At 34.5% G+C, this 15,784-nt stretch overlaps 1 protein-coding gene across 1 annotated transcript in view; it reads right to left on the minus strand.

Annotated features, from left to right (window-relative positions):
- Window positions 1–15,784, minus strand: part of LOC585727 (myotubularin-related protein 4) — a 42,224-nt gene that overhangs the window by 11,638 nt on the left and 14,802 nt on the right. Inside the window, exons 4-8 of the mRNA XM_785543.5 lie at window positions 10,853–10,935; window positions 6,885–7,069; window positions 3,057–3,150; window positions 1,052–1,165; window positions 447–646 (exon numbers count right to left, since the gene is read on the minus strand). Coding sequence (XP_790636.4) covers window positions 447–646; window positions 1,052–1,165; window positions 3,057–3,150; window positions 6,885–7,069; window positions 10,853–10,935 — 676 coding nt within the window. The remainder of the gene's footprint in view (window positions 1–446; window positions 647–1,051; window positions 1,166–3,056; window positions 3,151–6,884; window positions 7,070–10,852; window positions 10,936–15,784) is intronic.

Consider the following 15,784-nt stretch of genomic DNA (forward strand, 5'->3'; position numbering starts at 1 on the left):
ATGAAACCGTCAAAAGTACAAGATCAACAACATCTCGCCATTGTCACTCTACTTGTCCTCTAGTGTTCCATAAAACTATCTTTGCCAAGATGATTAACAGCTGTCCCAAAAAAAAAACTCTTGTCGCAACTCCACATCTGACATATCTTTTTTTAGAATGCTATTTCAAGACAACTTTAAGTTATTCTACGGGCAGCGAAAAAAGATGAGAATTGTCTTAGACTGGTTGATGCATTGAAGCTCTCCACCAGAAGAGCATCAATTCTGTATTATAGAATACAAGTTATTACCCTCTAGTTTTCAGTAGACCATATGTAACTGAAGACCAAAGGTACTATAAGCTACATTTCACGATTATGATGGATTTTTAGTTCTTCTATTTTCAAAGCTAGAACTATGAGGAGTAAAAAGTAGAGACAGAGAAAGAAAACTGATTTCTGACAAACCTTGATCATCTGTGACCCTGTACTGCTCTGATTTGACATAGCCGTTGCTATGGCAACTCTTCTTGTTCTTCCTTGGGTCATCCATGGCACACGCATCCAAGATGGCCGACATGAACCTTTCATCTTCCTCACTCCTCCAACCAAGCCAACCAACGGCAGGTTGACTGCAACGAGCGATCACTGCCCCATTGCCCTTGTGTCTATTCCACAGAAAAAAAATTAAAACGGTGAATGTTCAATTTGACATTTAATTGTATAGAAAGAAGTTCAGTCATTTTATGTTGTCACAGCAGCATTGCTAGAAGGTTTACGTTATGTGAGAACAAGGCTTTAAACAACAACATTAATGTTATGAATGCAGACTCACGCATATGTACTATAAATCAGGATTGTCAATTACCCATTCAAGAGATATGATGATAATGATAATGATGATTCACAGTATTTATAAAGTGAAATATTTTGGCTACCAGCCATTCAAAGGAGCAGGTTCCTATAATAAAGTCCGTATTTTCACATTTACTGAAATAGGTCAGTTTAAAAGCATGGTGTGATATAAACAAATTGAAATAATATAGAAGATGAGATTTTGAACTCATCATTACCTCCAAACAACTGATGGAAATCTCTTTGAAGTTCTGAAGTTGATCGACTTCTTCATGGCATCATCTTCAATCTCTTTTGGTACAATGTGCTGAGTAGGGTAGGTTGTGCAGTACCTAAAGGGGAGAAGAAGAACATTTTTTTTAATTACTTAGATTTCTCACGTTGACAGCAGTAATAGAAGAAAAATACTGCATTTCAGCAAATCCAAGGCATTTCCAGTTACATTCAAGGGTTTAAAGCAGCTCATGGTTGAAATTTCATTTAGATGTGCCTACTTGTTTATTTACAGTACATGAGCTTGAATCAAATACAAAGTGCAACTGCAATACTCTTGCCTTGAACATTTAAATGTGCACCATCCATTAAACTTAGAAAAAAAATTATTGGGGGAAAATGCAGAAAACTGGTACATGAATTTAACTCATAAAGGAATATATTTCTTCAATAATCTTTGAATTCATTTTGCTTCCATGTAATTCTCATCCTGACTCACATTCCTTCATTTACTATCCATGAGCATTCATGTACACTGAACATGACACTTATCATTACCACATGTATTGAATGAGTTCACTTAAATTCACTACCAGTATTTAACACATTTTATGGCTATCTGATAATGGCATATACTCTCATTTGTCCTTTATTCGATCGGCAGTGATCAAAAGATACTCTAACTTTAACCACTTCAGAAAGGCTTTAATTAAATCCTATAGAAGGATCGAGTGCGACATTGGCCAGACATACGACTCAGGTTACCTGTACCCTTATTCATGCATACTAATGATCCCAAACAGCTGTGCTCCTTAAATAAACATGTTATGAATAGGTCTGGATAGTAGGCTTGCATTAAGACGCTATATAAAACTAACCGTTCACTGTTTTTCAAACTTATTTGCAATAAGTTACAAATTTGTCATCCCCAGGGCTGTTCTGTACACATGCCATTTATATAATATAAACAGCACAATAAATACATGTACATTTATCAAGAACCTTTATTACAATACTGGAAGCAAGCCAGATTTTGCTTGTTGGTTCCTAATGATAACTACAAAAGTTTGGTTCACTGTAAACACACAACATACACTTCAAATACGTACATGTACATCGATCATCAGACAGTATTTACATTGTCTATGTTTACATTTAAATGAACAGCCACCTCCCCCTTCCCCACTCCACATCTAAAATCAAAGTCTACAGTCACATGACCATTATCAGGGATCATGGCATAGCATATACAGTACGCTCCCTGTAATTACAGGGTTTTTATATTACTATTCATATAATGACATGTCTACATTTCAGATAAACCTTATATTGTAAACATGGACTTTAATATGTACACCCAGCTTTGAGGGTGACTCTAAATTTAAAGCCATCCTATTGATTCAAACTTGAATAATCTATTTCATGTTCATAATGAAACTCTTCCTAGAAATTAGGGATGATTTCATCCTTGCTCTAAAGAAATGATTTGTTAGAATGACACAAATTTCACTTTAAAAAGAAGGTTGAGTTCTGGGAAGAGGTGAAAAATAATTTGTGAGCGTTATCATTCTTATTATGCAAGTGTGGAAGAACATCAGATAAGACATGTTCCCTGAAAAGCATGGCTCTTCAATTGCCTTCATATTCCAAATATGTCATGTAACATCGTAAAACTCGGGGGTGGGATTTTTACGCCACATGTTCGTGTAGTCCCATATACATCTTTCTGTGTACAGTGCTTGTAACTTTACCAATAATGGGCCAAATTTCTTATCATTTTGATGATTCCAGAACCTTGCAGTGCACACCAATACTTGTATGCTAGATAACCAACCTTTTCTGGTCAATTCCACACCGTTTCTTTCACAATGCAATCGCATGACCAGAACTCAACTTTATCTTTAAGGATGATTTGGAGGAAATTTGTAAAAAGCATATATTCATTATATTTAAAGAAAATGGTACATTAATACTCAGCGATCATTTGAAAATTTCAATTTAAATACTCACTTGAAATCTGAGTTGTCAAATATCCTCCATGCTTTCTTCAAATCAAAGCCTTGCCGATCGATTTCTGTTCCGAATTTACAGTGTGTTACTTTACCTGAAATGATAATAGGATAGGGAAGAAGAAATATAATATTAATATATATTAAAACAGATCACAAGTACAAACCACCAAAGTGTATTGAGATGTTTTCTGATACGCATAAACAGTTGCTAAATATAATGTAAGATAATATTATCATCGGGAAGACCACTTTTCAAACATGATATTAAATTTCAAACGTGTTCTGGTAATAATAATAAAATAATATTATGACAGAAGCCACCACATATAGACCAACTATCAGGCAATATTTATCGAACAAATTTGATTGAAAATATATTCAAAAAATACCTGCAGAATAGCCTTACAAAACTACCATCAAATAAAATAAATGATTGCCTTCAAACCATTTATAGACATGTAAGGACAAGTCTGTACATTGTTCTTCTTTAATATTTTCTTCCTCAACCCCTCTTCATAAATCAATCTCATCACGTACTTAAGAGTTTCATAATCTCCAATGAACACTATCAACTGTACAATAAAAGTAAATATTTGAAGAAGGGTATTAATTTTCATTCTGGAGATAGCTTAAATGATAAAAGATAAATATTCAATACCATGCAATAAAAAGGTATCATGTCATTGTGAATATATTTCAATATCTTAGAAATGTAATGATACCTAAAAAGTCAACTTTGCTCACTTTCAAGAACCATTAAATAACATTATATTTGATCAGGAATATTTATTCAATCCTATCAAATTCATAGAAAGCAATTGTTTAGTAGCACAAGTATATTTACATGACATCATAGCCTATATTCGCAGGAAGGTGAAAGAACTTAAACGACTGTATACAAGCATACATGTATATCTGTTTACAGAGTGTATTACTACCCACAGAGAAAGGCCTACTGAATGAGCTGACATCCAATGAGGTGTTTCATATTCCCAGGGTTCTCGTTTAAATGGCAATCAGCATGTGACCTGACTGATCAGGTGTCAGGTCTCCTAACAAAACTTAAAGGTACATGTACACAAATTGTAGGTGTCAAAATGTGTACTCAAACCTTTAAGCCCCAAAAATGGTTTTAAATATTTTCTACGGAAATACATCTTTAAAATTATTTTAAAAGACACCAAATAAATAGTCAATTCTATTAAAGCCCCACCTGTGGGCTTACATGCAATAGAAACAAGAACAAAAACAAAAGAAAGAAATTGCATTTTTTTTCCAGTTCTATTTTCATCAAGCAACAGAAAGATATTTCTATTTACACTGCATATGTAAGACCAAGATCAAGCAGACAAATTGCAAATAATTTTCAAAACATGACAGTATACATATACACATATCACAAATATGTCCCTAATTTTCAAAACTTAATGTAATTATAAAGATTGAAATGTTGTCAATGTACATGCCGCAGTTTCATTTTGTTTTAGGATTGGGGTTTCTGATTGACTTTAAAGTATAAATTGACGAGAGGATTTATGGTTAGTATCCATTCAAATTCTCCCGCAATAGATGACAAGCTGTCAAAATCACCTGTCTTTTAAATAGACCAAGGATACATGTATACAGCTCGCATTACGAGGAACACCATGGATAAAATCTACTGCCAAGAACACTACTCTAGCTGAAAGGAAAAAAAAACACTGTCAAAAGTCTATAGCCTCATTCACACAAAGTAAAAATTTGCTATCAAAACCACCCTGAATGGGACCCCATCACATCAATTATAACCTGGATGTCCATGGACATAGACATGTACATGTATGATGTATGATGTATCTCGGGTAATTAGATTATTTAGTCTATTGGCTATGCAATATATTGTGTTGGCTTTAATTTTCTGGGCCATTTCCTTTTCGCAGTTCTACAGTAAACATTGAACCATGTACCATTCTTCTTTTTGTATTTCATTTCATGTACCAATCAGTGCCTTGTATAACAACATGAATAATAGATGATAAACAAATCCTGCATTATTTATAACAATATGTTTATTCTCAAATTCTAGTATCTGATTTGGATGATTTCAGTTGTGATTCCAAATTTTCTTAATCTAAAATTTATCTTTTCATTACTGATGTACAGTATGTCCTGAGAAGTCTTTTGAGTACTGATATGAAAAGTACAAAAACCTGTTCCATAAACACTTCTGTTTTAAAAAACTCCCTATATTTGATGAGATATTGATTCCAGTTGTCCTTCTCTTACTCAAAGACAAATCTGTTTTTATTCTTGTTGAATCCTGTTTGCAGCTGTGCTTTAATTTGACCTGGATATCTGACTAAATATTAATAATCATATCACTTCTATCTGCTTTTATCTATGAGTCATCAGACAGATATCTCTAGCCCTAACGCTCATGCCGCCGTACAGCAGATAGCGCATCACCATACACATGTCTCTCCTGCTATACAGACACTCATAACGAGACCACATATATGGCTTGTGTGCAGAAATGATTGTCTGGCAGACATGAAGAAACCAATAAAACATAAAAGACCACTGTACATGAACATTTCATGTGTGGGTTTATGCAAGTTCTGAATGATAATCAAGATGTTATCTGTATGGTTTCTTTCTATTGAACATACAACACATTTTGTAATATAGCTAATGAACATAGATGTATTTATCACAAATAACCTGTATTTCACCATAAGTTTGCCTGAGAATAATGTAATAATAAATGCATGTTAATGTAGGAAAGCTTTGAAATATTTCAATGTTTTTTCTCCAAATCAATACTATCTGTAAATGAGAGGAAAAGGAAGGCCGAATATTTCTTAGAAAGATGTAGTGAAGAAAGAAAGCAGTAATGGCGTAAAAGTCGTCAGTTACCCCTTGTTAGAAGGATAAAGCTGACTTTCATACATTATGATAATTTGGTAACTTGTGATGTAATTAACAGAACATGACTCATGATCTAATGACCAATACCCATTTCCTTTGTTTCAAGAAATTTCCTTGTTCCTGGTAGAAAAATATACTCTATACTTAATCAAAATTACAGATGGGACTTTGTAAAAGAAAACAAATGAAATGGCAATAAACAAACAAGACTGACCTGCTCTTAAAATGAGATTAATATGTAATCATAAAAAGAAACAAAAAAGGTGCTCATAAAATATGACAGAGAAATTGAAGAGGCTATTAAAACACAATACAAAATCAGGAAGTATATAATTGAAAAAATCAATTACTTTTCATACCTCACTTGAGGACAAATGCAAAAACAAAGCTCTATTAATAAGACATGTATCAATATTTTTAGAGGTTAAATAAGAATATTGTTAAACTAATAGCTTGCACCACTTATTGACTATTGAAATAAAGTTAATTGCTCAATTGTTAATTATTCAAGAAGGACAAAGTCCATTGAGATTACACTTGAATGTTAAGAGGAAATATTTAAAAACTATTTCAGATCAAATACATGAATGACATGAACAATTTCATAAGTTTTGTTCTATCCTATTGTTTGTAACTTCCTGTATGGTTATCCAAATTTGTTCTTGCCTTTACTTTGTGTAGATAAGGATAAGGGCTCAGGATGCAAATTACTTCAGTGAAATGCTAGGTTTAGGGTTGGGTTAGTTTGTGGGTCCAGAGTTGAAAATGTAAAATTGTTTAATGTATTCTAACGAATTGACTGGCAATTGTCCTCAGATCACATGTCTTTAAATTGCATACAACACAAGAAGAAGACAAATACTGACAGGTAGACAGACACACAGACAAGTAAAATCATACTGACTACACAAATACTTACTAGATCCTTCTAAAAAGCAGACGCCAGGTTCAAAGCCATCAGGCTCACGATGTTCCTGTATATGATCAAAACACCAAGCATGAAAGGAGAAGGCAAAGATGTCATCTAGCTTTGAAGGTCTCTCAAGCGTCTTCTGGACACGGTAGAGCCACTCCTGACACTGGTCACTGGTATCAAATTGGCATCTGAGGGACAGAAGAGTGATAAGAAAAGAAGAATAAGAAGAGGAAAGAGAGGGTAGACGAGAAAGGAAGATGAGGTCAAGAATGAAATACAAAAAAAACAAAAAATAGAAAGGGGATTGATGTTGAAAGCATTATAAAAGCATGATGAAATAGAGTGATGGCATTCAATGGGATAAAGAGGCAGATGGTAGAGAAAATGAGATAAAGTAGGAGAGAAAAAGAGAGAGAGAGAGAGAGAGAGAGAGAGAGAGAGAGAGAGAGAGAGAGAGGAGGGAAACAAAGGAATGAAAAGGATGAACAAAAAAAGTGGGGAATTAAGTAAAGTGCATAAGATTTTTTTTTAATTAGTAGTATTTAGTACGAAGGTGAGATGATAAAAAGTAGGGATTGATGGAGGAGAGAGAGAGGAAGTATTAAGAGATGAGGATAGTGGTAACGATGGAAAGAAGAAGTTATATATCTAGATTAGAAATCCTATAGAGGAAGTCATAACCAAGGCATAATAACAGCTCAGTTTGCATTCCTCTCATGATCAACCTATGCTATAAAAGCAGATATTGATATCTACGGTTTTATGACTAACGATACCTGTATGTAGGCACTATCCTCTGCCTAATTGCACCAGTTTATGACACAAATATCGCAAAGCTGATTTTGATCTTGCCCATCTACCGGATGGACGGGACGGTGCAATTTCAGATTAATGCAAAGATAAAACTCAGAAATAAGTGCTGAGTACATGATGTAGTTTCCACTCAAGTTGCTTTCATTATGCAGATGATTTTTTTTTCTTCTCTCTTTTCTCACCCTCTCGATGTTTTTTTTCTTCTTCTGCATAAAGAAGTGAAAATATTGTCAAATTTTAGTGTTGATAGGGAAAAGCTTGAAAGCTAAAGATAAAACACTATGAATATCTTCTCCTTTTTTGTTTTGGATGTGGTTATAGCTGCATGGCTACAATAGTAATTTTCTGACCTTTATTTCTGCCAGTACAATCATATACAAACCAACAACCAGTTCATTTAAAAATGATTGTTAGTAGCCTTCAGATAGATTTACTGGCAGAGAGAGACCATAATTGTGTTCTGCTCATGAATACATACTGTACATGTAGCATGTGAAAGCACAGTATAATATATATGACCAATGTTTATATGCACAAACATGTTGGCAGGTGACTAAGACACTGACATTTCCATTAATTACTGGTATTGTTTTGCAATAATCAACCCACGCTACTTACTGTACAACACATGTTCGTGCTTGCATTGCCAGTTCATTTTTTGTGAGTTGTTACATTCTCCAGACCTTACTACAATTTCCATTTTTTGTTTAAAGAACATCCTTGCAACTAATAACAGCTTTGTACAGTTACTCTCAGCTGTTTTCATGAAATAGTTTGTGCAATCACCATGGAAACCTGCATAATGAGAGAGGTCCCAAATTCAGCTAACTCAAATGACCTTGCTGCTATGTAACCAAACATGATTGAAATGTAATTGCCTTGAGGCCCCAATACACATATTAATTTAAGTACAATGTTTGGAATGGATAATCATAACTGAAAGTGCAGTGTCTGTCATACCAAATCAAATGTCAATTGTACTATTGAAGAGCAATAAAGTACTGTCTGTATGTGCAAACAAACTTCACTATTAATATGACATTTTAATGGGACCCATCAACCGGTCATGGATACTTTTCAATGAGAATGAATTGCTTTAGAACCATTAAATACTCGTTTCAGTGATCTAAATGTAATGGCCCTCATTTACTGATAGCATCAGCACTTCAAGGTACATATGTGCTCCATTCTTTTTCATGTATTTTTTTTCCTTCAAAACCAAGATTAGCTTATTCAGTGAAACACCAAGGTATTTGGCAAATAAGGCCCTGCACATATACTGTATCATTTCAAAGCATTATCTGTGAGCATTTTAAATCTAAACTAACCACAAAAAAGGGAGGGGCTAAAAAAAATGTTATGTGTAGTTTATATTTTGGGGCACATCTGACTTCATAAATTTAAAATTGTTGACAAATTAATGTCACAATGAAGGTCTACTCCTTAAACCTATTTCAGACCTGATATTTGTATAAAACGTTAAAATGGCATTTACAATTTCACAAATATAGTCCATATTTTTGATGACATACATCATCATAAGTAGGTCTTTTTTTTTTAATTTGCATACAATATATACCTACACTTCAATCTGAATTCTTGATACAGTCAGAAAGTCAGAAATGCAGAAGTTCAATAAACCTTCCAGATATGCCAACCCTTTCAATTTCAATTAATAATCACTGACCATGAAAACAGACTTTTGACAACAATTGCTCGACTCCCTTGAGGAGTGTGACCTCCCTACATCAGGGAACACAATACATGTCGAGTATCAAACTTAGATGACCATTCTTCTGCATTGTTGGTATGCATTCCAAGAGATATTATTCAATGGAGCACGATTCCATAAACAAAACAATAAAACCAGAAATAGTTCTGATTTTAATAAAGGGAAGAGACTGGAGAGTTCACCAAAGGCAGAGGAAGTTGTTTATATTTCCTTTTATTTTCAGTGGGGAAAGGGGGTGGGGGCATATACTGCTGAATTTTAAAAAAAAAGGTCTGTGAAGATATCAAGTTAATTTGTATATATACAAGACCGCTCAAGGAAAACAAGAAAATGGTCTTTATAGACAAGTGGTATTCCTTTACATTTGGTGGCTAAAGCAGGTTTGACATTTAGTAGATATCAGTAATACCAGCTTTCCCCTCCATCCGGCCTGTAAGTGCCAATACTAGAAATATGAGGCATCACTGTAGATTCTACCGTGCATCTACATGTACATGAAAGCTTATTATACACTGTATGTAAGAGTATAATTATAATACATACATGTAGCTGATACTAAACTTATATGGCTAGACTTCTGCACTGTGAATGGAGCATATTTTCATATTTTTTTCTAAAGATAAAAGGAAACCTTTATTGATAAGATATCTAATAGTTCAGAGAAAATATTATTTGTTGCTGAAGAGAATTATTTGTGACTGTGATCAGAATTTTGTGTCTTTTCAAACTTCAATCCCTACAACTGAATTGTACTTTCAGAAAATGAATTCATGAATAATTACATGTACTAGAGCAAAGTACAGCCATACCTGTACCTCTACAATTTGTAATTTCTTACTATTGAAGAAATGAGTATTGTATCTTTCCTGGATATATACATTTATAGCTAACCAGGCTAGACTGTACACACAGTGATTAATGGGCTATGCATACATGTATGTCATCCTACCTTGCAAGCTATCAGTACCATTATGACTGTAAAATAATACCTCTGTAACGAAGGATCACACACTTAACACACCTTGACATGCAAATGATCATCGACATTGTAGCTCATGTCTGCTTCTATCTAGGGTAATAATATTGATAAAATGATCTACTTTTGGGCCAAAACTGGACCTGGCTATTGTGTTTAGTGAATTTATGCATACCGGTATACACCTGTATACTTGAACATCACTACATGCAAGCTTTATATTTTACTATTTTCTCTGGTTGTTTGTTTGTTTGTTTGTTGTTGTTTTTTTTTAGTTCTCCTTTATACATGTACCTCATTATCTTTCATGTGTATCATTTTTCATAATAAAACACATTACACTTTAATAGGCAATTCAAACAGATATTTGTTGTTTACTATGTTGTGTTAACAAAAGAGGAGAGGGGTTGTTTGGAGGGTAGGGGTTGATTATTTAAATGTGATTTTTACCTGATCAATTTTCCATCCTTGCAGGTGACAACAAGGCACTCCTGATCTCTGCATTCAGCATTCTCAATCAAACCAACTGGTACCTGCAATTATACAAAAAAAACAAAGGATATTGGATTGACAAGATTAAACAAAAACAGCATCAATTAATACAAGCAAATGGATTGAATTATGTTTGAAAATTAATACACACAAAAATAAACACGAAAAACAGGGATCTATTATCACCAATATCATCATCATCGTCGTCATCAGTATTCAACATCACAAGTGCCTATGAGGGGAAAAGGAACATCCATGGTGAGCATGGCCCTTGCTTGGGTCACTCTTCTTGGGTTAACTTACTACGGTAATGATGATTCAAATCAAAATTATCACATACACTGTACATACAGGTGCTAGTGGGTATTGTGGATATCCTACTTTATCAATCTTAAAATCAGGGATGAGGGGGACTTAAATCACCAACAAATGACTGGTTTTTAATTTTAAAAACAGTGATTCAACTCAATATTTATTGATCTGACATATATATGTAAATAACTCGCTTGATATTGCACTCTCTTTTTCCCCCAAAATGACAACCCTGCTTTACACTAGTAATTTGTGCTCCTCTCTGACGTATACATGTACATGTACTGCTGTACATCACTGTTTTGGTTTCATTGCTCTCTCTCTCTCTCTCAAGGTGACTGATTTGCAAATACAGGTCTGAATGGTTTTCCCTTTCATACTCCATACTGACACACGTACTAAACAAACACTTCATGTCTATGTATATCCCTAATGTGTAACATGAATCACATAAGTTATAAAGGTACTACATGTACATTGTATAACAAACTTAATTTACTAAACTATGCAACCCATTCAATGCCTGCCAGACCTGGTAATTCATCATGAACCGAGAAAGGTCACGAGGCAATATATTCTTCATCTGGTAGGGGTTTCACGCCCTAGACCCGCGCGCTCACGATTTATAAATACCAAGATCACCTTTCTTTCTCAGGAGACACAACGAGCGCTTTGACTAGACCATCATTCATCCTAAGGCAGAGTGAGAGTATTATTAAAGAAACTGACCTACTGTAGTAGTATAATTACGAAACCATACTGTCATATTTCCATTATATTTGAGAGTGATGTCGAACTAATGTAGGAAGATGAATGACTTTCAGAAGCAGTGCATCATAATGAACGTCACTCCATGTAAATGCAGGTCATTGGTTTTTTAACAGGGGGAGGTAGAGAGAGAAGTTATTGAAGTAAATACATGTGTACATGTACAGTATGTATATCTATTGAAAGTAAATCAAAGAAACAACTCAATGTCATTAATTCAACAAGAAATCTGTTCTTAAGGGTACAGCTTGCCTGGGAATTACTAGGGACAACTTTCAGGGCCGAAATCCAAATTACAGATCCATACTTGCTAACAAAATTTAGAGCCTTCAGAGGCAATCACTACAAAAAAATGAGATCAGAATACTTTTTATAATGTTATCTACAAACATCAGTATACTGTACATGTATAAGGAAAACTAGATGGAATTTTGACTGCGCGCAGTCGAAAATGATGCCTCCGCCATAGAGCAATTTAAACAAGTTTGGAGTTTAAATCTCCAGTGGTTCTTGAGATATCATGATAACAATCTCAATGTATGGAATTTCATAAGTTGACCTCTGTGACCCTTGACCTTTGACCTACGTGCTCCAAAATCTAATCAGATCGTCTTCCTATGGTGATACATACTATCCTTAAGTTTGAAGTTTTTACATCTCCAGTGGTTCTTGAGATATCATGATAACAATCTCAATGTATGGAATTTCATAAGTTGACCTCTATGACCCTTGACCTTTGACCTACGTGCTCCAAAATGTACTCAGATTGTTTTCCTATAGTGATACACACTATCACTAAGTTTGAAGTTTAAATCTCCAGTGGTTCTTGAGATATCATGATAACAATCTCAATGTATGGAATTTCATAAGTTGACCTCTGTGACCCTTGACCTTTGACCTACGTGCTCCAAAATCTAATCAGATCGTCTTCCTATGGTGATACATACTATCCTTAAGTTTGAAGTTTAAATCTCAAATGGTTCTTGAGATATCGCGCTAACAAACTCAATACAAGGAATTTCATAAGTTGACCTCTGTGACCTGTGACCTTTGACCTACGTACTCCAAAATCTAATCAGATCGTCTTCCTATGGTGATAAATACTATTCCCGAGTCTTAAGTTTAAATCTTAAATGGTTCTTGAGATATTGTGATAACGGTCAAACGGGACGGACGTACGGACGTACGGACGGACGTACGGACGTACGGACGGACGTACGGACGTACGGACGTACGGACGGACAACCCGAAAACATGATGCCTCCGGCACCACCTTCGGTGGCGGAGGCATAAAAATGTTTTGTACCAACCAGACATCAAGGTTTAGTCAATTGGTAATCTTTAGGATATATTTGCACTTTGTGTGCGGGAGGTCTCCTAGATTTAAAAGATCAATCAGACAAACAAAACCTTTGCATGTTTTTGAAAAAGCCATGTTTTTAAGTGATGTAGTCCTTCACATTTATCAAAATGTACATTTGTGAACAATTCAATAATACTCATTGACATGTTATACATGTAAGATGAAACAAGGAAATAATTAAAAGAAAAAGTCTGATTAAAAAAAATTGTTTGCAAATATTGCATATTTCTCAATCATGCATTCCGGTCATATGTGTATTTGATGATCCGTTACTACAGCCACACAACCAGAACTTCTTAGCATGATGCACTTTGGAGTTTACATACAGTGAGAAAAAGTAGAAATGCAACCTATTCAAATATTGACACAGCTCAGCTAGAACTCCTTCCACTTGGGACAGGCTTCCTAGACTGTACTGTCAACGTGTATGTCTACATGTTCATGTAAATGCTGCATTTACACCAACCTCTACAACTGGATCAGGATAATCTATATCACTTTCCATATGTTGGGAATCTCGCAAGGTATGTTTTAGAACATGCCAGGATGTTTCAAACCAGACATGAACATGTACATTGTTTCTATATATATATATATATATGTTCAGCTAATTAGTGATATTCTAATCTTAATTCAAATGTTGCTTTTGGTGCAATTTTTTGTGAAAAAAACTGTAATCGTGCTTTTTGTGTGTTATGACCCGGGCAAAAGTAAAGAAGATAAACAAATATTAAACAAATAAATAAATGTCTGTTCAGAGCCAGAAGGGTATTAACTCTGTGTAAAGTACATGAGTTAACGCCGTTGTGGCTCCATATGGTCTCACATGTGAACAAGCCCCATCAAACACAATTAAAACCTTGCTTGTTTCTTGAGTGAATGTGGGCTTCATAGTCATACCTGTATATGAAATGTCTTGGTACATGTTATGGAACATGACTTGTACACTCACATCGTATGGACAGCTACAACATGGTTAAGATAGAACCTGATCAAGAAGTGTGGTTCTACAGTCATGTAACAGTATACAAATGTATTACAATGTTATTAAAGACAAGTTCACACATGCGCCCGCCCGAGACTCCAGCTCTAGAGACAGCCAAGTCTAGAGGTCAAAGACGACTGTTTGTTCAACGACAATCACAGACACTCACTTTGAAAAGGGAAGTTTGCTTTTCCCATAAAACTCAACTTGTACAACTTACAATTACATTTTGTGTGTCACAGACTTACAGTGTATTAAAGCAAAATATTTCTAAACTTGAGCGATAAGCATAAGGCTTCAAGCGAAAATACATCGAAGAAAGAAAAAGAATTCAGGTCAATGACTACTTTTCAGGCCAAACTAGGAATAGTGTGTACATACAGTTTATGTATGTGTATGTTGTACTTTATGTGTATGCAGTTTGTCTGGGTTTGTAAATAGTCAATATTTTGCATGAAGCATAGACGAAGGTATTGATGATCCTGAAAAAGAAAATGATATCATTACATGTACATGTATATTCCAATCAGGTGACTGCACTCTATTGATTACGGTATCAAGTTATTGATTGAAATTTAGCACTTGTTTGACAGGCTTGATAAAAACCTGTTATTTGAGACACACCCACTTAATTTGAACCCAGCCCCCTCAAATAGAGTGAGAATTTGTCAAGCTTTTTATGTGCTGCACTACAATTTGATTGTGTTTGCTATGAAATTAGAACTCTTTCATTATTCAGCATGCCATTTTAGCAAGTCAATAGATTTGGAATTGAAATCACAAACCTGGAATTTTGGGGCATTTGGAGCATGAAATTGCTGCACTGTAATGAGTACATGTACATGAACATGTAGGGGTGATGGCTAGTCTTACTATACTAACATGTACTCTGTAATTGCCATATTCCAATTCAAACTACAATGTATAGAAGATGAATTTTCCAAACCTCAACACTTAATTTTTTCTAAGTTTATACCATTAACGAAAATGCCTCCTTATAGCAAACTGACAGATACAGTCATTGGTGTAATTTTAACATTAAAGGGATAGTTGAGTTCTGTTGCAGAGGGCGCTACACAAAATAATTTTTTGCGATAATGAAAAACTGAGTGTCAAATTCGAAAGAACATACAATTTAAATAACAAAATCATCTTTGTTTGTTCAAAATCGGTTCAGAGCAGCTGAAATATCCATAAATATAACGATTTCTAATAGTAATACTTGTGTACCACCACAAATATTAGATAACAACCAGCCGGCCCATGTATTGTTATTTTTAATCAATTAATTAATTAATGGTCACCATATTTTTTTGAAAGTGGAGCTGAATTGGGATCGTATTGGCTAAATTTCACACATTTCGGGGTCTAAAATTACCTTCATAGCAATTTTAGGTCCTAAAAGGGCACTACAAATGTCATAGATAAGAATAAGAGCAACAAACATGCACTTTGAAGGCAT

This window comes from Strongylocentrotus purpuratus, unplaced genomic scaffold, assembly GCF_000002235.5.
Source record: "Strongylocentrotus purpuratus isolate Spur 01 unplaced genomic scaffold, Spur_5.0 spur5_scaffold_2, whole genome shotgun sequence".
Taxonomy (NCBI): Eukaryota; Metazoa; Echinodermata; class Echinoidea; order Camarodonta; family Strongylocentrotidae; genus Strongylocentrotus; species Strongylocentrotus purpuratus.